At 40.0% G+C, this 22,217-nt stretch overlaps 1 protein-coding gene across 6 annotated transcripts in view; it reads right to left on the bottom strand.

The window, feature by feature from the left end:
• Window positions 1-3,752: 3,752 nt before the first annotated feature.
• The window catches only part of FRMD4B (FERM domain containing 4B), a 358,740-nt gene continuing 340,275 nt past the window's right edge, over window positions 3,753-22,217 (bottom strand). For 5 of the 6 annotated variants that reach the window (XM_005222661.5, XM_005222659.5, XM_024982740.2 and 2 more), the window contains 6 exons: window positions 20,502-20,558; window positions 18,852-18,999; window positions 15,581-15,700; window positions 13,787-14,598; window positions 9,470-9,602; window positions 3,753-5,494 (listed from right to left, as the gene is read on the bottom strand). In XM_005222661.5, the coding sequence (XP_005222718.1) occupies window positions 5,374-5,494; window positions 9,470-9,602; window positions 13,787-14,598; window positions 15,581-15,700; window positions 18,852-18,999; window positions 20,502-20,558 (1,391 nt within the window). In that variant the 3' untranslated portion in view covers window positions 3,753-5,373. The remainder of the gene's footprint in view (window positions 5,495-9,469; window positions 9,603-13,786; window positions 14,599-15,580; window positions 15,701-18,851; window positions 19,000-20,501; window positions 20,559-22,217) is intronic. The other variant, NM_001102099.2, reaches the window with a different exon arrangement.

Raw genomic sequence — 22,217 nt, 5'->3', positions numbered from 1 at the left:
GTACTGGAATATAGGCGATTAACAATATTGTGATAGTTGAACAGTGAAGGGACTCAGCCATATGTATACATGTTTCCGTTCTCCCCCAAACGCTCCTCCCATCCAGGCTGCCAAACAACACTGAACAGAGTCGCAGGTTCTGTACAGTAGGTCCTCGTTGGTATGCGCGTTATCTTGTTCAGCCCACAAAATACCCTTGCGTGATGTGTCCTAGACAGGAAACTGAGGCCCAGGGAGGTTAGGAAATGACCCTTGATCATACAACCAGACAGCCGTCACGTTGGGATTGATTCCAAGCCCGGCAGCGTGTCTCCAGATCTGCCTGACTTCAAAGCCTGCATAAGCACTGCTTTATAGAGATGGTGATGTCTGCCCAGACAACCACTATCAGCTCCCAGGAAGGCTTCTTTAATGCTAATTGAAGGGCTGCTGAGAATGCCCTTCCCACTTTTGGGGCTGTCAGTCTCCCTAAAGAGATCTTTCCCATTCTGGCTTTCCAACCTTTGATCTCCTTATGGCACCGTTTTCTCACGAACTTGAGGAGAGGACGATATAAAGAATGGTTTTCCGGGAAAGGTTCTGTTTGTGCTAGGAGGGAGCAGTGCGGTTAGGAGGTTACAAAGCTAGTCTAATTCATAGGACTTTCCAGCCATGTCACGCCTGCAGCTCAGTTGTGTCTGACTCCTTGCAGCCCACCAGGCTCCTTTCTCCATGGGATTTCCCAGGCAAAAATACTGGAGTGGGTTGTCATTTCCTTCTCCAGGGATCTTTCTGATCCAGGGATTGAACCTGCGGCTTCTACACTGGCAGGTGGATTTTTTTTTTTTTTTTTTTAATTAACCACTGAGCCACTAGGGAAGCCTAGGACTTTCCAGTGCATTCCTTAAATGCCTTTGCTTTCCTCCTCCACCCTTCGTGCAGAGGTAATTCTTGCCCAGTTGGTTTTTAACTAGCCCTTCAATTAGGCATATCCTCAAGCCACACCCTGATCAGAAAGAAGTGTCTGAATTGCACATCCTGAAAACTCACAAACTGCAGACTGCCCTGGACTGTCCTTTGCGCTGTTATTTTCACCATGCTATTCCGATTTGCATCCCTCCCACTGGCCACTCTCTCTCTTCCCCAGGCTGACTCCTCCTGTTCGCTCCTTCTCTTACTTTTTCATTTCTTTTGGCTTCCACTAAATGAAGGTGCTTGGTGAGCAGTCCCTATTTATTAATATCACGGCAATAGACAGCAGAAGTTTTGGAGTCAGAAGTAGGTATGAATTTTGGGTTTACGACTTACTTTCTGCGTGGTCAAGCCACCAAGGCCACGTAATCTTCTTGAATCTCTTTATATCCTTTTCTTTTCTTCTTTTTTTGGCCGTGCTGTGTGGCTTGCAGCGTGTGATTAGCTCCTGGACTAGTGATTAAACTTGCGCCCTCAGTAGTGAAAGCTCAGAGTCCTGTTAGGGAAACCATTAACTGAAACTGCCCACCCTGGCCAAGGCACCATACTAACCACTTGTATGAGTTAGCTTAAACAGGGGGTCCTGATAAGGAATGCAGAACAAGGTAGCGACAACTAGAAGAATTCGGGAAACCTCATAAGGCAAGAGGAAAGGGTGGTCCCAAAGTCCTACTAACCTCCCAGAACCACTCTCACTGGAATCCATCTTGCTGAGACAGGCATGCACGCACATGCAGATGCACGCACGCATGCGTCACCAGGAAGGACCCCCGAGTCACGGTAATTGGCCAGAGACAACTGAAACTAACCTGGTTACCTTAAAACTGGAGGCTGCAAGTTCCGTGGCAGAGCTGTTCTCGGGGGTGCGCTTACCATGCTGCTCTCTTCCCCGGGCGCCCGCACCCCACCCCCATTAAGTCTCTTGCTTTCTCAGCACGTGTGTCTCCTGGAACAATTCGTTTCCGACTGTCAGACAAGAGCCCACTCTCGGGCCCTGGAAGGGGGTCCCTCTTTCTGCGACATAAGTGCTAGACCACCAGGGAACTCCTTTAAATCCTTTTTCTGGGATAAGACGACTTCTGTCCCACAATTGAAGAAAGGATTAAACGAAGTAATGTGTTATAACAGTCCATCGTTGCAACAATGGCAAGAACTCAAAAAGGACAGCTTTATTACCTATATTTCTTTAATCCTGGAAAAAATCTGCCTTCCTATTCTTTCACTTTCTAAAACTGGTTAAGTTTCTCCTAGCTTTTGGGGCCATGGCAAACGCCATAATGCCACTCTCCAAGGCCTAGGAGAGCTTCTTTTCCTTTTTGCTTAACTGGATCTTTTCTTACCAATCCCTAAAATCAGGCTTCAGCATCACTGCTAGAAAGGTCTCATGTCCCACAAAATAAGGTATTATTCACGTCCCCTTTCTTCTCACCACTCTTGGCCGCCATAGGACTAATGATCATTTTAAGCTACTCCAGCTGATCACTTTTGTTTCTCCCTCATTGCACTCTAAGGCTTCAGGAAGACATTGCATTTTCACATCAAAACTTTTGTACTGTACCGAAGAAAGGCATCATTTCAATTCTGAAAGTTCTTAAGGACTGACATTTGAACCTTTGTTCCTAAGAACAGGCTTTAATAGTTCAAAACAATTCTGGAATCTTTATTGCTTAACATTAAGCTTTTATGAATACAAAGACAGACCTTGGATACTTTCCTCAAATAGAGAAAAAAACATCCAGGAAAGTGAGGCAATTTTTTTCAATCCACCTTGTAAAACATACATCTTTATGAGGTAGATCAATATATACTGACAAAAAGTGAGGCCCAACATGTTTTGATGAAAAAAGTAAGCTGTAAAAGTGTACTTGTTATATGATGCTGTTTTTAAAGAAACTACTATAGGCATAGAAAAAAAATCTGAACTGATATACAATAAATTAACAATTGTATCTGATAATGCTGTTATAGGGCATGATGGTGCTTTTATGTTATATATTTGCTTCATGTTTGAATTTAAGATTTTTAAGATGAGGGTATGATATTTTGCAATAAAAACATATCAATTTGATATGTTGAAAAATTTACCTCTGTCACTTTTTGGTTATTAATAAACGTATCAATAATGTTTAGGAAGTGCTTTTCAAAAAAAGATGAGAGGAAAATCATAGAGCAGACCCACTGTGTCTTCAATTTCTGTATCTTCTTTTCCTAGTTGAGAGTCGAGTTTTTATTTTTTTCAAGGTATACCTGCAATTCTGAGCATATCATTTCTTTAACAGGAAAATAAATGATACCTTATTTCAATGTAAAGTACTTGTACAGAAATACTAATCTCCCTATATTTCACTTCCCATGCCCCTTGCCCCATTGCATGGGATTAAAAGATAACAGAAATATATTCCTGAATGTAAAAGACCTGTTTGCCAGTCTGCAAAACTAGAAAGAATGACTTGTTACAAATAAACAACATTCATAAGATTAGGAAGCCTAAAAATTCGCGATGGTTATCCTCCCTGAGGCGATAAACTACTGTATTTCACCCATTCTAAGACACAGTACTATTTTATATCTCACTAAGAAAGAAAAAAAAATTGCTAATTCAACTATAACGTGTTAGTAGTCAAAAGATGCACCCTGATTTTTGACGATTTAAGTATGAAAAAATGGCCATCTTGGAACCCATAAAATACAGTAATAATATCACTAAAAATCTGCAATCTTCACCAGCCTGATTACTTGAAGTAGAGCAATTTCAATTGCTTTGTGTGAGCCCTGAACATAAATGGAAAGATACATAAACATTTTCAGTAGCACACCTTCAATTTATTGACCTATGTAAAAAAAATAATAGGTCTAAAAAAGTCAGAACAGTAAAAGAATACGCAAAAGGGTATTTCTGTTTCTAGAAGGCTATACAAATATGGAAAAAGGAATAAGTTATTTGTTTGCATGTCTTTTTGTTTTCCAAATATCCCCCCAGAACTTCATTTTTAATGATACAAATGACTAAGGACCAGTTTAACAAATCACCTTTATGTATATATTACATGCTTTGGAATATAGATAGAAAATGTCCCCAAAAAGTTGTTCAGAAACTTCTCTATTCACAATATGAACAAGAAACTTGTATAAAAGAGGGGGAAGGAGCACCTTCTGTGGAATTCTGAAGCAGAGTAAAGATGACAAAAAAGATCCATCTAGAATATGGAAATATTTGCTTAAAAAAAAAAACAAAAAACGAAAACTCCAAAACATCCTACAATAAACCATAGCAAATTAGTTCTTCCAAGGAAAGTATGAGGTAGTTTTAGCCTCATAATTAAATCTACTGCAGCTTGGAGGGTTTCGTTTTTGTTTTTAATGAGTAATCTTGCTTTTGTCACTTGGTGACTTAGAACTACCTGGGGAATCCAGACAATATGCTTATTTTTCAAATGTTCACAATTTTAAGGCACATAATTCATAGAAAATGATGTGGGTTTTGTGTCTTTCTTTTTGTTGTTGCTGTTTTCCTTTATATTGTGTTAGGTTCTTTCGGTATCACCTTAAAATACTTTTCCAAACTCTTGGTTATAAAAACTTTCCATAGCAAGTCTGCCATTGCAATGACAGCCATGTTGGAGAGTTACCAGCCTGAAGAATATAGCTCATGCCATTGGCATAGAAAGGAAAAAAGGAACTCAATGATATTGTACCTTAGAAAATTTCCAGGCAGAGTTTGTCAGTTACTCAGTGGGCTGCTTCATTTTCCCCAATCTGCTACCATAGTTATATTACAGGATAATATAGCCGTAAGTCTTTCCAGAACCCATTTTGTGGTGCTTATGAAAACCATCATTCTTGATAACAGCCTAAAAACATTTATACTCATTCAGAACTTCATGAAAATCCAGCTTCTCTTCAAGTAATTTTCCAATACTGTCTGAATTGTTCATGTCTGGGTAGACACAGTATGTAATTCTTCGTCAGCTCACAAATTCAAACTTTCCGATGGTGAGCAGTGACTAAACAGCTTGCAGCTTCCCTTCTCTCAGCATCCTGAATTGTGCTCTGAAGTTTCCCCTGTCCTCCTTTCCTTTGGGAGACCCTGCATGCACTTTTCACAGTTTTGAGGTCTGCCTTCAACCACTTTTGTTCCCTTAAAAGTGCTTGCTCTTGGTAAAGGCCAAGTCCTCGGCAAGGTTCACACGTGGCCTTGCCCTTGCTCTGTTAGGTGAGCATCTGGACTTGGACAGGCGGGATGTCATTCAAGGGCTTTGTGCGGCTTAGTGTGTGATTCCCTTCTGGGGCCAATGGAGTCCTCCTTTCCACCTCAGATGCCTTCAGGTTTCTAAAGCCTATGGCCTCCCAGGAAGACGAACACATTTTGCAAGGCACACGAGTGTGAGAACGCAGTACTCGGTCAAGGGGTCCACCCACAGTTCAGACTAATGTTCCAGGCTTGGAGTCCTCGTGCCAGAAGAGCCTCTGCTCACTACTCCCCAGGCTGTCTTCCAGCCGGCTTCCATCTGTACCGTCCAGTTGACCGGTCTCTGTGTACGGTCTATGAAAGGAAACCAGAAAAGTTACACCTTGGGGTTATTTTTGTTCCCAGAGTACAAAGGTTACTACACTCAAAGAAATTAGTAGAAAACACAGTTAAGAAAACAGTTCAAAACTCCAAAATAAGGCAAGGGATGACTGTGCGCTTTTTTCAATGTCATACCAGAACATGGTCTAACAGGCCCATGCAAGGAGTATATATTTCTCTTGAGAGACAGACTTTTAAAAAAATATATATTTATTTATTTGTCTGGCAGCATCGGGTCTTAGGTGCGTCATGCAGGATCCTTCACTGTGGGCATGGACTCTCCAGTTGTGGCATACAGGCTCTAGAGCGTGCGGGCTTCTGTATTTGTGGTAGGTGGGTTTAGCTGCTTCATGGTATGTGGGATCTTAACCCACATCCACTGCATTGCAGAGTGGATTCTTAACCACTGGACAGCCAGGAAACTCCCAAGAGACAGACTTGTCTAACTTTCATTTACCATGGATGAGTACCAAGATTAAGTTACATGTTAACTTGGGGGGGTTCTGTACAGAAGAAATACACATTAACCCCCTGTCTAGTAAAAAGATTATGGTCATAGTTTTATTGCCCAGTAGGATATTAACTGCTTTTGTGTCAACTGCAGGAATCTTATCTCGGTACTCTCTCTTTTGGTGTGTGGAATTCAGTCTTTTGAATTCTCTGGGAATAGCTTTACCATTCTGTTAGTTCTCTCATGAAGGAGTTAAATAAATCTTTCACATATGCTCATTTTCTGTTTGTGTGAGAGTAGTATTTTCGATTTTTGAAGTGTTTTTGACAGTCACCCTTTAAGCATTCTTCAAATTAAGAGACATATACTAGATGTTTTTCTTGGAAACAAAGGAATATATTTAAAGGGAGGCAAGGGTACCTTGGGACATTTTACATCCCTAGGGTGTATGGGTCAGGTGTAAATTAAAACAGCATCACATAAGATCACGGGCCCATTTGGAAGGTATTAAATACATCCAAATGAGGGCATCCTGTTATACACACTGTTCCAATAAGCAAAACCTCATTCCTGTAACAGGAGGTTAGAATAGGTTAGATAGTTAGTAGTTTTCTTTTTATTTTAAATCTCAGTGTCCTTTAGTACAGGTGAATAGAAAGTCCTTTGGAAAAGCGCTTTGGAAAGAAACACTATGCAAAGTCAGGTATTTAGTGGGTTTTTCTTTTTTTTTTTTTGGTAATACAAAAACAAAGGCAGATATCTGTAACTTCACACATCAGTCAGAACAGGCAAAGCTCCTGCTATGCAAGAAGCAACACACGGACTGGAGGCACTGTACTTACTACAGCTGGCTACACTTAAAAGAGAATTTATAACTGATCTCATTTCTGGAGACACAACCATTCTCCGGGACAGAAGCCCTTGGTTTTGCCTAGTAATAGAGTTTGATAAGGAAGGGGATAGGAAATGGAAAACAGGAAGTGAAAGAAAAAAAATCATTTTAAAACAGTTTGGAGTAGCAGAGCCAAGAATTTGACACATACTAGTAGCATAAGAGACTTCAACATTTCTAACTTTGGAAAGTTTATGCTGCTGACAGTTGTACTACATCATATAAGGAAAAAAATTATTGGTATCAATTTGCAGCTTTCTATCACATTATTAAGCTCTGGACACTCAGGAAATACATAATACATGCTTCATTTTAAAAAACAAACTCATCTATGACTCAATATTTCAAATCTTTAAGGGCAGATCTAAAGCTTTTATCTTTATCTTGAAACCCAACTTTTCTGTTATTTAAAAATTATATTGTCATAAAAAGCATGTGATTTTAGAGCAAATTTCTAAAGCTTTATGGAGGATTGTTATCATACTTGGCTTATTAATAGGTCGAGTTATATTGATCAGACTGTTTCATAATAAAAATAAAATCCTAAACCAACAAATGGGTAGAAATAAGCATTTCCATAACTCTCTGTGATAGGAGGGTAAGTTGGCAAATCTTTCTAGAAAGCAGGGGTTTAAAAAATATGTTTTTCAATTTGATCCATTAAACCAACTTTCTGGAATATATCCTAAGGAAATAATCTGGAATTGAGACAAATATTCGGCTCAAAGATTCTCAAAGGCATTACTTACAATTAAAAAAAAAAAAAGGAAATTTAGAAGTCATTTAAAATCAAACTATGGGGAATTGTGAAATAAATACTTAAAGTATTTACTGAGTGGAATACCATATTGGTCACATAAAACAATGCTTAAAGAGATTTTTTTTTAAAGGAATATACATGTTGAGATATTAAGTAAAAAATTGGGGTGTAGAATTTCATGTATAATGAAGGATATAAAATTGTATATATGAGACCATGTTAAAAATGAGTACAGAAAAATGGGAGACATGTGCCAGAAATGTTACTAGCTAATATCTCTAGATGGTGGAATTATGGGTAGATTATGTCCTACTTATTTATTCCTTTATTATTTTCCTAGTTTCTACAATGAGCTCATATTCTGTGTACATGCACACACACACTAGGGATCTTTAAATAGTTTCTAATTTCCTGTATATCATGCCCCTTCTGACACCAGACGCTGTTATCAGGCCCTCTTGGGCTGGCTGAAGTAGGTGGATGAACTTTGTAAAAATAGATACTCTCTTAAAATGTTTAACACTTCTTGAGTCCAATAAAAGTGGTGTTTAGGATATTAGAACCGTCTTATGCCCTGAATGGTTTGTTTTATATAGTTTCTAATTCAGTTAACAAAAAGTGAAAGTATGCAAAGAGGAAAATTACTTGTAAATGTATTATACAAAGTGATTAGAACTGAATTGAAAAAATTCAGCTCAAATTTTGGGCCAAAGTCTTCCTGCTCCTCATGCATTTACAAGCATTATTTACAGAACTCCAAGCTATCTGATGTCCTCTGAAGTATATTTTCATTAAAATTCTATTTTGAGCACACCCTTTGTTGAGTTGAGACAATTGGCCTGATATTTTAAGCCAAGAAAAACTTTAGCTAAATATGGAGAAGAAAAACAAGTCTTTTGGGGTTAAATATCTCCAATTTGCTTATAACACTGAGTGCTTTAATAAGAAAGTAACCTCAAACTCACCAGTATTCACCTTTAAAAGTTACAGTCTATGGAAGCCTCCTATGCCTGAAGTAATCTGACTTAAAGAAAGCAAAATTAAACTTTTCTTAAAACAAAACTAGAAAGTGCTTTACTTCTTCTTAGCACCAGGGGTACAGATTCTATTCTGTGAGAAAGTGATTGAGAAAAACAAAAGCTTCAATTTTAATTCCTCCCATGTATGCAAAGAACTGAAAAACATAATCCAGAGTTTGCAACCTTTTTTAAAAATCACATTTTAACAAACTCCCCTTGTCTATTCCCTCTAAATGTTTACAAAGGAGACACTCGGGACAGCTGGCTGCGTCTGCTGCTGCTTAATGAACACAGGGGCAGACACAAAAAGGCAGCAAATGTTCGAAATCTAGCCCACCAACTGTCTAGGAGGAATGAACAGCGTTTTCTGGCATAGAGAGATTTTTCCCTGCCAGGTTCCAAGAGAGTCTTAAACGGGTATATCAATAATACAGTTTCAAGTACAGCAATTAAAAAGAACCCTTCAGACACAGAACTTAAAGTATAGAATTCTAAGAGGGTCAAATTTGAATGAGCGGGATTAAATATTAACAAACTTCTTCTTAAAGGGCTAGGTATTTTTAGCTTTGTTGGCCATAAGATCTCTGCTGCAACTACTCCCTTCTGCCCTTCTAAGTACAGAAACAGCCATAGGCAACAAGTGAATGAATGAGCATGTCTAGTTTTCCAATAAAACTTTACTTATAAACATAGGTGGCAACTGATTTTAGACTACAGTCTGCCAACCCTTGAGCTAGATTACTTAGCGTTCATAAAATAAAACTGGATTCCTGAATTCTTTAAATCAGGAAAAGGGTAATAAAATTTTTGAGCACTGCTCTCTTACCTGCCTGGAGAGGGTAAAGGATTATAGATGTTGCTATAGCAGCTGGTGTAGGAAGAATGTGCCGGGATCTCGTATTCGGATAGCCCTAAGGTTATCTGGGTCCTCCAGTTCCCAGAAGCATTTGTGGAAGACACTAGAAATAAAAATGAAAAGAGACAAAATTAGTGGGACTATTCAAAGTGAGAACTGTTTGGGTCATTCATATGCATGTTATAATCAGCTGCGTGCAAAGTCAATCTTAAAAACCAGTGTTTGGAATCAAGAGAGTTGCTATTCCAATTTGGTCACTTACTGGCCACGTGACCTTGGGCAAACAGTTTGTCCTCTTTAAGCCTCAGTTTCTTCATCTGTAAAGTGGGGACAATATAAATATATTCTGTACAGGACAGTATCAGGATTAAAAAAGCTAGTTAGTGCAAATATTTAGCACTGTGCCTAGCAATAAATGGTAGCTATTATTATTATAAATGTGAGTAAAGTTAATTGAAAGATACACTATAAAAAAAAAACCAAAAGACAAGCCAGAAAAAACAGTTTTCATATACTAAAAGTATTTTCCCAGTCTCCCAGTAAGGCTATGGTGGCTGGATAGCCTGATAGGCTTCAATTGTAAAGGTAAGACGACAAGTCTTACCTTGTCAATTCTGTACATTGTCAATTCAATACAAGTCAATTCTATACGTTGACTTCTTAAAACTTGTGGGTTCTTCACCCAAAGGTGGTATCGACCACCAGTAGGATCAAGGCACGTTTTTGCCTTTTAAAAAATGTTTGGGATTGAGGTATGGGGAAGGTAAATAGTATAGGAAAGATTTCAGGAAGAAGAGATTTAGTTCTTCTGAGGGACTAATCTAGAACAAGACAAGGATCTAAATAAAAAGGAATGAAATAATGCTATTTACAGCAACATGGATGCAACCAGAGATTATCATACTAAGTGAAATTATAAAGACAAATATCATATGATATCACTTATATGTGGAATCTAAAAAAATAATACAAATGAACTTACTTATAAAATAAACAGACTCACAGACAGAGAAGACAAACTTATGGTTACCAAGGGTGAATGGTGGGCGTGAGGGATAAAATAGGAATCTGGGAATAACATATATATACTACTGTGTGTAAAACAGAAAAACAACAAAGATTTATTATATATATATAGCACAGGGAACTATTCAATATTAGATAATAACCTATATAGGCAAAGCATCTGAATATATATACACATATCAGAGATCAGATCAGATCAGATCAGTCGCTCAGTCGTGTCGGACTCTTCGCTACCCCATGAATCGCAGCACGCCAGGCCTCCTAAGCATAAATACACATATGCATATATAACTAAATAACATTGCTAAATGCCTAAAACTAACACAACACTGTAAATCGACTACACTTCAATTAAAAATTTTTTCTTTAAAAATGGTAAAAAACAAGATAAAAAAATAAAGCAAGGGCATAATACGGGAGCAAAACCCAGTGAATGCCCCATTGCTGGGCATTTGCTGTCCTGTCTCAATACCTTGGCAACCTGATGCAAACAGCAGACTCATTGGAAAAGACCCTGATGCTAGGTAAGATTTAAGGCAGAAGGAGAGGAGGGCGATAGACTATGAGAAGGTTAGATGGTATCACCAATTCAATGGACATGAACTTGGGCAAACTCCAGAATATCGTGAGGCACAGGGAAGCATGCAATCCATGGGTTTGCAAAGAGCTGGACACAACTTGGCGACTGAACAACAGCTCTAAAATGAGCCCTGCTCCATGCCTCTGTGCACAATGCCATGCACGTCACCCAAGACTCAAAAGCCCCACCCTGCTCCTGGAGCCTTCCAGCTCTCCTCTGATTCCTGTTCCTGGTGGCCAACCTCCTCCTCTCTTTTATAACCACAAAGCACATGTGTAAGTGTGAGACTAACACACTTCAAAACTCATCCGTAGTCCTGGATGCCACAAGGATTTGACTCAGGATGTAAAAGTCCCACTTCCAGGAAGGTTTCATAACTCTAAGTCAGGCGGTGAGGCGTGGTGGTTGGGATATCAGAGCAGTAATAGAATTCCTATGGGCAGGGTCATTTAAGCACTCTAAGCCAGAAGTGCCTCATCTGTAAGATTAGGGTAATAATAATAAGCATAGCAACAGCACTCATCACACAGAATTGTTGCATACACTTAGTGGCAGAGTACACATAAAGTGCTGAGCAGGCCGGGTGGCACAGTGTTAAGTCGCCAATAAATGGTGGCTGTCCTGACTACTAAAACTGAGTCAACTCGGAGAGCCTTTAGGTGGCTAGAAGGGATTACAAAACCCCTGACTGATTCGGCCAATTCATCAGAAACTTCTCTTTCCATGAGAATGATGCGTGCTTGTTGAAACATACTTCCGCAGCTATAAAATGCAGACAGGAATGAGGAAAATTTCAAAAGGCAATTCTGAGAGCACTGACTCCATCCCCCTAATTCCTTAAAAACGTGATGCCTTTTGGTCCATGGGGCCAAAATTGAGCTGCATATCAGCAAGGCTCACACCAGGAAGTATTATCTCCATTCTCACCTTTGCCCCAGTCCTGAGCCAAAGGCCAGGAATGTTGAAATTTCTGAGTTACACCTGCTTCTCCCTGGCCTCGATGGTTGAAGAGATGATGGGGTAGATTTACCCCAGCCCTGTGCCCTGATGACCATCCACATGCGTCTCAGCCCTCATTCTTTAGTTTCTGCAAGTTTCTCATGTCACACCCTGAACCTGAAGGGCAAGAAAGGCCTTCTCTACATCAGAGCCACAAATAAGAAGTAAGTACAGGAGGCTTTTCATGTTAGATGTGGTAATAAGCAGGAAAGTCCAAAGTCTCGCACAAATAGCAGAACACTAGAACCCAAACAGAAATCTCCATGGAAATGCCTCTTGTCAACATTAGGAAACTTTTAAAGAAACAGTTTTCACTGATGACCACACAGTGATTCAAGAATCCCTGAGCTATGTCTCACTAAGGTGTCATGCTTGAGAGGGGGGCAAGACGCACGACCTCAGTTTTTTTCACACAGTTCCTGTTTCTTAGAGCTTTAACATTGCTTAACACTCATACATTCCTCTGGTTGCTAACTAAACCGTGAACTCATCCAGGCCAGGAAATGGCTCTAAACCGGCTCCTCAGCATCTTGGACATGCCTGCTAGTTTGCTGAAGAAGTGAAATGCTCAACAGCCTCTCCTTTTAGGCCCCCATTTCTTTCCTTAAAGTACCTAGCACAGCTGGAGGTTTGCAGGTAAGTCTCCAGCAGTAACAGTGGAGGTAGGGACCAAAGTCAACGCATGGAGAGAATGCCTTTAATCAAAATGATCTTTGAAAGTCCCTTAGATCAGCCATAAAGTGGAGTATATATGATTACTGAATTGAGTCAAGACCTGCACAATACTTAGAACAGTGCCAGGAACAGTGCTTAGTAAATGCCAGCTCCAGTGAGGTTTAGAAGTCTCATGCATGGACCAGAGAATTCAGAATGAACTGCCTTTTAGGTGATCCAGTTCCTCATGGTGATCAAGAAAGGATGTATAATCCTGATGGTTTTCTGCTTACCTAAAGGGTTTATGCTATTCTTTTAATATACCAAATCTCTATGCCATAAATATATTTATTGAAGGAAAGTTAATTTACAATGTTGTGTTAGTTTCAGGGGTACAGCCCAGAAATTTAGTGCACACATACACACACACACACATCAGGCTTCCCTGGTGGCTCAGACAGTAAAAAATGCAGGAGACCCGGCTTCAGTCCCTGGGTTGGGCAGATCCCCTGGAGAAGGGAATGGCAACCCACTCCAGGATTCTTGCCTGGAGCATTCCATAGACAGAGTAGCCTGGGAAGCTAGTCCATGGGGTGGCAAAGTCAGACATGACTGAGCGACTAACACTTTCACTTTTCATATATATTTATTAGTGTTATTATTTCTTTCTCAGAATATTTTCCCTTATAGGTTATTAATTAAATATGGAGCAGTGTTCCCTCTGCTATCCAGTAGGCCCTTGTTTGTTATCTATTTTATATATAGCAGCATGTATTTGATAATCCCAATGCCCAGAACACTTTAGAGAGATGTGCCTGTCAGTGGAAGACCCAGAAAAGATAAAAATACACGAAAGCCCCCAACCCAGGAAAGGTTTGTTAGACTTGAATCTGCCTCTCCACCCAATGGCTACCGCTTGTCTGACCTTGGGTCCTGCTCTCATGCACCCTTGAGGAGGGTGGTTTGGGGTGGGGGTGGGGCCGGAACAGGGGCACATGAGGAAGATGCAATCTGGGTACCATTCTTACCTGAGGAGTAGGAAGACGCACGGCTGCTCGGAGAACAGGGGACCTGCAGCCCGGCAAAGCCCAGGCTTCTCTGCGAACCCCTGTCTGAGTCAAAGCTAGTCTGTGCGCTGTGGGCCTGCTCCTTCTGCCCAGAGGCCCGCTGGTACCAGCCTCGCAGGTGCTCTGCCACTAAGGCTTTGTGGATGTTTTTGGTGATGTGCTCTGACTTGGCGGCAGCCTTCCGCGGCAGCCGGAGTGTGGCGTACGGATTATGGGGCACCCGGTCGACCTCGTCCTCGTGAAAGGACCTGCTGCAGTCCCTTGGGCGGTCGTATCCGTAGTGGGCGGACGACCGGTAGGAAGGATTCACACTGTACTGTCCCTCCGTGTCGTTCTCGTAGACGTAGCCGCCGGCGTAATAGAGGTCACACTCCGCGTAGGGCGTGTACCCGGCAATGTGGCAGCTGGAAGAAGGCTGCTCCTGACTCTTGGGGTAGACGCCATTCCTCAGACTATCCTTGTGTGCTAGGTTGGGCATGCTTCCCGAATTGGAAGTCGAGGCGTTCTGTTTCTTGGACCTTCTGCGACCCCGGGAGCGAGTGTCCAGCGTCTGGGTGGTGTAATAGGGGCCGGCCACGGGCGTGGTGCAGTAATACTCCGTGCTCGACTGGCTGGTGTAGGAAGATCCGTCATCCAGGACTTCAGTGCTGCTGCTTCTTTGGGATTTGGAGAGGGAGAAAAATGGCTTTTCGTGGTCCATCTCCGAGAGCAGGTGAGACTGAGACTCGAGGCTTCCACTCCGCTGGCGGCAGTGCTGAGATGAAGGCTCAGGTCTGAAAGAAGAAAGAGAGGCAAGCTTGCTGAGGACAAAGAAGGAAAGGAGGACTGACATAAGGGAAAAGGACATCATGTCGAATGAGTTGATAGCTCTTGAACTGCAATAGGACTTATTTAGGTTTCCAAAGCTGACCGACAACAGAATTCACTGGGTTCACATGGTCAAAATGAGAAAAGAAACAGGTTCCGTCAATTGGGCAGTCCATACTCCTCTTTGAAAATAGAGAGGCTAAACCGATGATGGACAACCTGCATCAAGGCCTAAGAAAAACCCACATGTCTTTGGAGGGTCCTTTTTCCCAACAGGATAGCCGGGTACATAGACTAGGGTGATGGCAGCATTCATGGGGTTCAGTTCAGTTGAGTCGCTCACTCGTGTCCAACTCTACGACCCTGTGAACAGCAGCACGCCAGGCCTCCCTGTCCATCACCAACTCCCGGAGTTCACTTAAAACCAGGTCCATCGAGTGGATGATGGGGGTTGGGGGGGCCAAAGCCTGGCCAGGCTACTGGAGATCTCTGGGTTAACTCATGGCTCCATCACTTCCCAGCTGTATGAACATGGACAAGATATTTAACTAATCTCCCTCTCTTTAATATAAAACGAGGACAAAAACAGTACCTAATATCTCCAATCAGACTTCTTGTGGGGACTAAATAATATAGGACATATAAAACAGCACAGCCTTCAAGTAAACACTTCAAAGTGTCACTGTTGTCGTTATCTTCGTCCACACCACTGAATAACAGAGTAATGTCTGGTTGGAAGAATTAAGGCACAAAACATCCAATATCTACCCAAGCAAGATATATTTTCAAGAACATTTTCTTGGCTGATATATTTGAACTGCTAAGTGCATAGAAAATGTAGAGCCATAAAGTCCTCTTGCAGAAAGTGATTAAAAACACAGCAAAGTGAAACAAAATCTTAGAGCAAAAGTCAGTGGAGACAAAGCCGCTAGAATGAAGCTCTCTTACTCCAAATGGCTGCTACTGTAGGCATTCCGGGTGAGAACCGGGGTGGTGGGCATGCTCCGTCCTCCCTGGGGCCGCCTCTCCAGAGTTTTGTAAGGACTGCTGTGTGTGGACAGCATTTCTCTGTGATGGGAAGAAAGAAATCAGAAAATGATGAGCCTCCCAACATTTCTGGCAAATTTGTAATAAGCTGCTTAGAAACTTACTGGAAGGGGAGAGATAAATTAGGATTTTGGTAATAACAGATATACATCACTATATATAAAACAGATAATCAACAAGGACCTACTGTATAGCACAGGGAACTCTACTCAATATTCTGCAATAACCTACATGGGAAAAGAATCTGAAAAAGAATAGATACATGTGTGAAAAGTGAAAAAGTGTTAAGTCACCACTCATGTCTCACTCTCTGCAACCCCATGAACTGTAGCTCGCCAGGCTTCTCTGTCCATGGGATTTCCCAGGCAAGAATACTGGAGTGGGTTGCCATTTCCTTATTCAGGGGATCTTCCCGACCCAGGGATTGGATCCATGTCTCTGGCGTCTCCTGCACTGCAGGCAGATTCTTTACCATCTGAGCCACCAGGGAAACCCCAGATACATGTATATGTATAACTAAATCACTTTATTGTATACTTATATATTGAAACTAATACAACATTGTTAATCAAATATACTCCAACATAAAATAAAATAGATACCCAACAAGGACCTACTATATAGCACAAGGAACTATACTCAATATTTTGTAAGAACCTATAAGGGGAAAGAATCTAAAATATATATATATGAATAACTGCTAATAATTGTATATATAATTATAATATGTATAACTGAATCACTGTGCTATATGCCTGAAACAAACACAACAGTGTAAATCAACTATACTCCAGTTAAAAAACAAAAAAAGAAAGAAACAGGAAGCGGAAGGAATGGGAACATAAAGAGATAATTGGGAAAACTGTCTTTGTGGTTTAGTATCCAGGTGCATCTTAGATGAGTCTTAGGGGAAGCACAAGTGATCTGACTCTGAGTCATAAATATGAAGGAAAAAAACGAAAAGACTTTTGAAAAAGAGTGTACTCAATAAAATAGATTGAAAGCAAGGAGAGCAAGGGTAGCAAGTCCTTTTTCTGTAAAAAGTCTCATAGGAAGTATTTTTGGCTTTGCAGGCTATCCCAATGATTCAGCTCTGCCCCTGAAGTAAAACAGCAGTGTAGACAATATGTATGTGACTGGAGGTGGTTGTGTGCCAATCAGATTTGACTGTGGATACTGAAATTCAACTTTCATATAATTTTTATGTTACAAGATTGTCACAAAAAATATTAGTTTTTTATTTTCCTTCCAATTATTCAAAATTCTAAAAACCATGCTTAGCTCATGGGAGATACAAAAATAAGTCACAGGCTGAATTTGGCCAGTAGACAGTCATTCACAGCATTCTTAAATTGCTTTGTCCACTTCCCAGCACAGTGAGAACAGAATTTGAAATTATTTTAATTAAAAACAACTTCGATTACACTTCACTTACTACAAAAGCATGGCAAAAAAGTTAAAAAAAAATTACTGTGTTTATACCTTTAAAAACAAAAAATTAGATCTTACTATAAATTCTCTTTCAAAACCCACTTAAGGAAAAAACACAACTTGATCTAACATTTTATGTTGCTTAATATTCAGTCACATTGTTATTTTAGAGTGTACAGCATTCCACCATAAATACTGACTGTAATTTACTTAATCCACTAGTTGAGCATTTGGGCTGTTTTTATTTGTCATTAGAATAAACAAAGCTGTGAGATAAGGATCCTGTAGTTAATTCAAGAGGAAAAATTCCTAGAAGTGAAATTGCTGGATGAAAGAGCAAACACATCTATAGGGCGAAGCTATAGGGAATGGAGGCATAATAAGTTCTTAAGATAATGATTTTCCCAGTTATGATTCCTTTTGCTGAAACAGCTTTGTTTTCCCTGATATAATAAACATACCTGCCCAGTGCTATCTGACAGGACTTTCTTCGGTGATGGACGTGAGCTCTATCTGTGCTGCTCAGCATCACAGACATCAGCCACATGTGCCTATCAGGACTTGAAATGCAACTGGTAGGACTGAAGAGCTGAATTTTAAATTTTATTTGCTTTTAATTGAACTGGACACCACAGCTCTAGACACCTGGATCTCTATTGTTTAAGGCAACAGTTCTTAGATGCTAATCTACAAATTGGGGCTAATATGAAATAAAGATTTTCACTGGTCTTTGACAGATCAGAAACATAACAAAATGTTGGTTCTCTTTTCATAAATGAAAAATCATTTCATCTAAATAATCCTCTTTTATTTTGAGACTAATTTCCATCTTTCCTGAGATGCAATAAAACATGTTGGCTAAAATCACATCATAGGCTTTGCAGTCAGGCTATGTCGGTTTAAATCCCAATTCTGACAGTTACTAATTGATGTACCCAACAAGTGATTCATGCTTTCTTATCCTCAGTGTACTCATCTGTAAATGCTAAGGATGGTAGTAATACAATGAGCATTTTCTTACGACTAAATTTGTTATTATATGTTAAACACTTGGAACAGTGTCTGGCACATACTAAGTGCTCAACAAATGTTCATCTTATTATTACTACAACAATGACTGTATTTTGGATATGTGTCATATTTTCATGAAATCACAGTGCTACCTGTGTGAACATACTAATTAGTCAAAGTAAAAAGCTGGTAATCCTATCTTGGACCCAATTTAAAAAAACAAACAAAAAACCTAGTAGTGATCCATGCAGCCAAATTCTGGGAATCACTGGTCTTTCATCTTTTAAAAAGTTATTGTCCCAAAAATATTTACTTGAGACACCTGAGAAGAAGTTACAGATTAAAAATGTACTCGAGTCCCATTTTCCTTTGAAAGATTAGAAGTCAGTTCTATTGCCTAGTAGAGTTGTATTAAATGTTCCTGAGACCTTGGGTGATGAAACAGAACTTTGACACTATATCCAAATTCAGATTTATAGTTAATGCCTCTATTATTTAATACAAACCAAACAGACTTTAAGGAAACAGCCAAATATTTTTTAAAAGACCTCTTTAAAGACACTTCCACTTGCTGCCAACAACAAATAACTGGGTTAGATTCTACGCTTGATTTTATAAGATAACCCTTTCTGAAAGAATAAACAGGATAACACAAAAATAGGTTGACTCTTTTGGAGCAAAGATCTTACAGTGGTGAGGCAGTCACCTCTTTGATGATCTGTCTTCTTACCTGGACTGTCTGGTATCCACAAACTGTTCATTGATGGATGACTTTCTGAAATGGATTCTCTCAATACCGAGAGACTTGGGAGGAAGAATTCTTGGAGAATGAGGTACTGAACTTGATCGCTGCCCAGCAAGAGTGAAGGTATCATTGGCTGCAATAAGTGAATGAATGAATAACTAGATAAATAAAAAAGTAAACAAATGCCTTGCCAACACCTCCCTCCCCCCAATAAAGTGGAAGATCTGTCTGGTGAGTAAAATGTTCTTCCAAAGAATGTAATTTTTAAAGTGCGTAAGTTCCAGGAAACGTATCTTTATATTTTACACAATAGAAAATAGAAATTACTGAATGTTCTTGTGGGGACAGACCCAACTTCTGTCAACTCAATAGGAGCCACTTTGAGCACATAAATCTCTCAGGTGTAATGGGTGATGCTTAACAAGAGTTATACCACAGAAAAATCTCAGTGTATAAAGGGCCAAGAGGAAGTTGGCCTATAAAGTTGGACTGGATCAGTTTTGCCGAGCTTTACTTTTAACATTCTTAGGCCTCCCTGGCTGACCAAAGACTCATCCTATCACTGACAGGGATGAAACTGATTTATGATGAGTCATTAGGGGCTTGTTAATGTCTCTCACTGATATTTGTATTTTCAAAGAGAAGTGGCAAGCATGACCAAACCTCAGCTAAAAGGAAGAGTTCTGAAATGGAAGACTTTCACAAACCATTCCATTTGGAAGAAGATAAAGCAGTAGGGTTTATTGGCTTCTGAATTCTTTAAATCACATCAAACAGATAGCCAGCTCCCCTGCTTAAGCACAAGGAAGGGATTATAAGGAAATATTCTACCACTTGATATGAAATCCATTCCATCATGAAATGTGTTGAACATGGGTCCGTAAAATAGATAAGGTCTATTTCTAGGAAACCGACACAGTAACATGTAACACAATTTCTAAAATATGTGCTTCTAAGGAAAATAAACTCCCACTTATCCAGAATAAGTAGACAGTGAAAAATCAAAGTTTCCATTATTTCCTGGTAGTGTAGCCTGCACAACACTCATTTCCTGGTTTTGTTATCAGACACCAAATATATAAGATGTCACCACTGGACAAAGCTGGGTGAATGACTCTTTATTACTTTGCAACTGCCTGTGAATCTATAGCTACTTCAAAAGCTAAAAAAATAAATTCTGCAGAACCTTACAAAGCCTTATCAAGATACCTATTTACTCATGTTATGGTACTTTGATTCATTGAAGTCATGTGATTTGTATGGTACTATATTTTACGCTGAGCTAACCTGTGTAAAGGGAGGCCTGGGTTCGATCCCTGGGTTGGGAAGATCCCCTGGAAGAGGGCATGGCAATCCACTCCAGTGTCTTGCATGGAGAATACCCACGGACAGAGGAGCCTGGTGGGCTACGGTCCATGGGGTTGTAAAGAGTCAGACACAACTGAGTGACTAAGCGCAGCACAGCACAACCTGTGTAAAAGCTAATCTTAAGCCCTTTCCCAACCATTCTTCATAAATGTAAGCTAGTTGATTCTACTTTTCCCAAAAGAGTAATAAATAGGCTTTCCTACTCAAAACCTTTCTTAGTATTTCAGAATATGTAACATTTTAAATTGAAAAGGGAGAGCTACTTACGATCATCATAGGTGGTAGTATCAGACAAGGAGCTGCTTTCTGATGGGATGATGTCTTCTGTGAACAAAATAAACTATCTTTAGTACAATGGTGCCTTTGGACACCCCTAATAGTTCAATAAAACAATTCTCAATGGAGTGCATCTTAGTTTTACTTAGATAAATGCAACTAGTTACAGTGCATTAGGAGTAATTAACTTTGTGAGAATGGACTCATTGACCACTTAAGACATAAACATCTTCCCTACTATACAAATATTACACTGGATTATTTCTTACAATGGAACAGACTTGAGAACCTTACTTTGAGAATCTACTGCACTGTTAGGTTAACTTATTTTTTGAGCTCTCTCCTGAAGAGAAGGGCTTTTTCTTGATAGAGTGAGGACATTTGTGGTACGGAAGCTTCTGAATCAGACTAGGGTTTCCTAACAGTGGGTGGCACTACTGACATCCTAGACTGGATGATTCTTTGTTGGGGGGTGCTGTCCTTTGCACTGTAGGCTCTCTAGCCTCTACTACTGGATATCAGTACCCTCCCCACCCTCAGTTTTGACAATCAAACACGCCTGCAGACATTTCCCAGGGATGCAAAATTGCTGCTGGTTGAGAACCACTGAAATAAACAGACCTGGATTCAAAGCCTGGTGTTGTCACTTATTGGCTGGGAGACCCTGGGCAAATTACTTAATCTCTCCAAGCATCATTTGGCTCAACTCTAAAATAGGGATGAAAATAGTACCTCGTGTTTAGCGCTTTGGTGGGCATTCGATGACATAATAGATGTAAAGCCCTTGGCCTTGCTCCCGGTACAAGACAAATGCTCAATAAATATTAACTATACTTATTACTTTGGTTACCTACATACAGTATTCTAGTGAAAGAAGTCTGGTGGTTGGAAATGTCCATAAAAATGTGATTATTACTGGTGCTTGTCAAATGTTACAAAACGGGTTTGGCAAAAAGCGACATCTCACTTTGCTGTACAGCAAAAACTGACACAACATTATAAAACAACTATACTCCAATAAAATTTTTTTTAAAAAGTGACATCTTTGATGTGTTGATGTGCTTTGGCAAATCTTTCCATATTCAGTTGTCAAGGATGGGCAAGGTTACAGGCAAATGTGACACCTCAGTGTAAGCTTCGAAGCCATTATGAAGTGAATCTCCCCATCCAATCTAAAATTAATCTCTATCAGAGCCAAGAGGACTGTCTCTTAATGGGACACAGGGTAGAGCTTGAAGGCGAGATGCCAGTATAGTCAGCTGTCAGGCAGGCTTTAAAAATAATCCACCGATATATACTCAACCATTGGCATCGGTGCTGCCTGAATGTCAGTTACTGTAAAGGATAACATTGGAATCTTACACAGTTGGAGATGAATGGGCCACGACAAATGGCTATCAAAGTTAAGTGACCTGCTCACTACCCATCTCCTATGGGTCCAGAATGGCCACCAATGAGGCCAACTGGATTTTGCATTGAGTCAAAACCATCCTAAATTCCCCAGCTGTAGTTGACAAACACGTGTGTGTTGATGTCCATGCATTCACTTACTAAAAAGCTGTATCTCTGCTTTTCAAATCATATGCCCTGAAGCTCAGTATACTTTAAAACTCATTACCATATTTTGTCAAATCTAAGATGTATAATTGGTTGATATTCCAGTAAAAAAAAGAAAAAGTACTGATCATAACTGTAATGCCTCATCTA

The sequence above is a fragment of the Bos taurus genome, chromosome 22 (genome assembly GCF_002263795.3).
Source record: "Bos taurus isolate L1 Dominette 01449 registration number 42190680 breed Hereford chromosome 22, ARS-UCD2.0, whole genome shotgun sequence".
Lineage (NCBI taxonomy): Eukaryota > Metazoa > Chordata > Mammalia > Artiodactyla > Bovidae > Bos > Bos taurus.
Note: the sequence above shows the minus strand (reverse complement) of the source record. Positions and strands in the feature narration are given on the sequence as shown.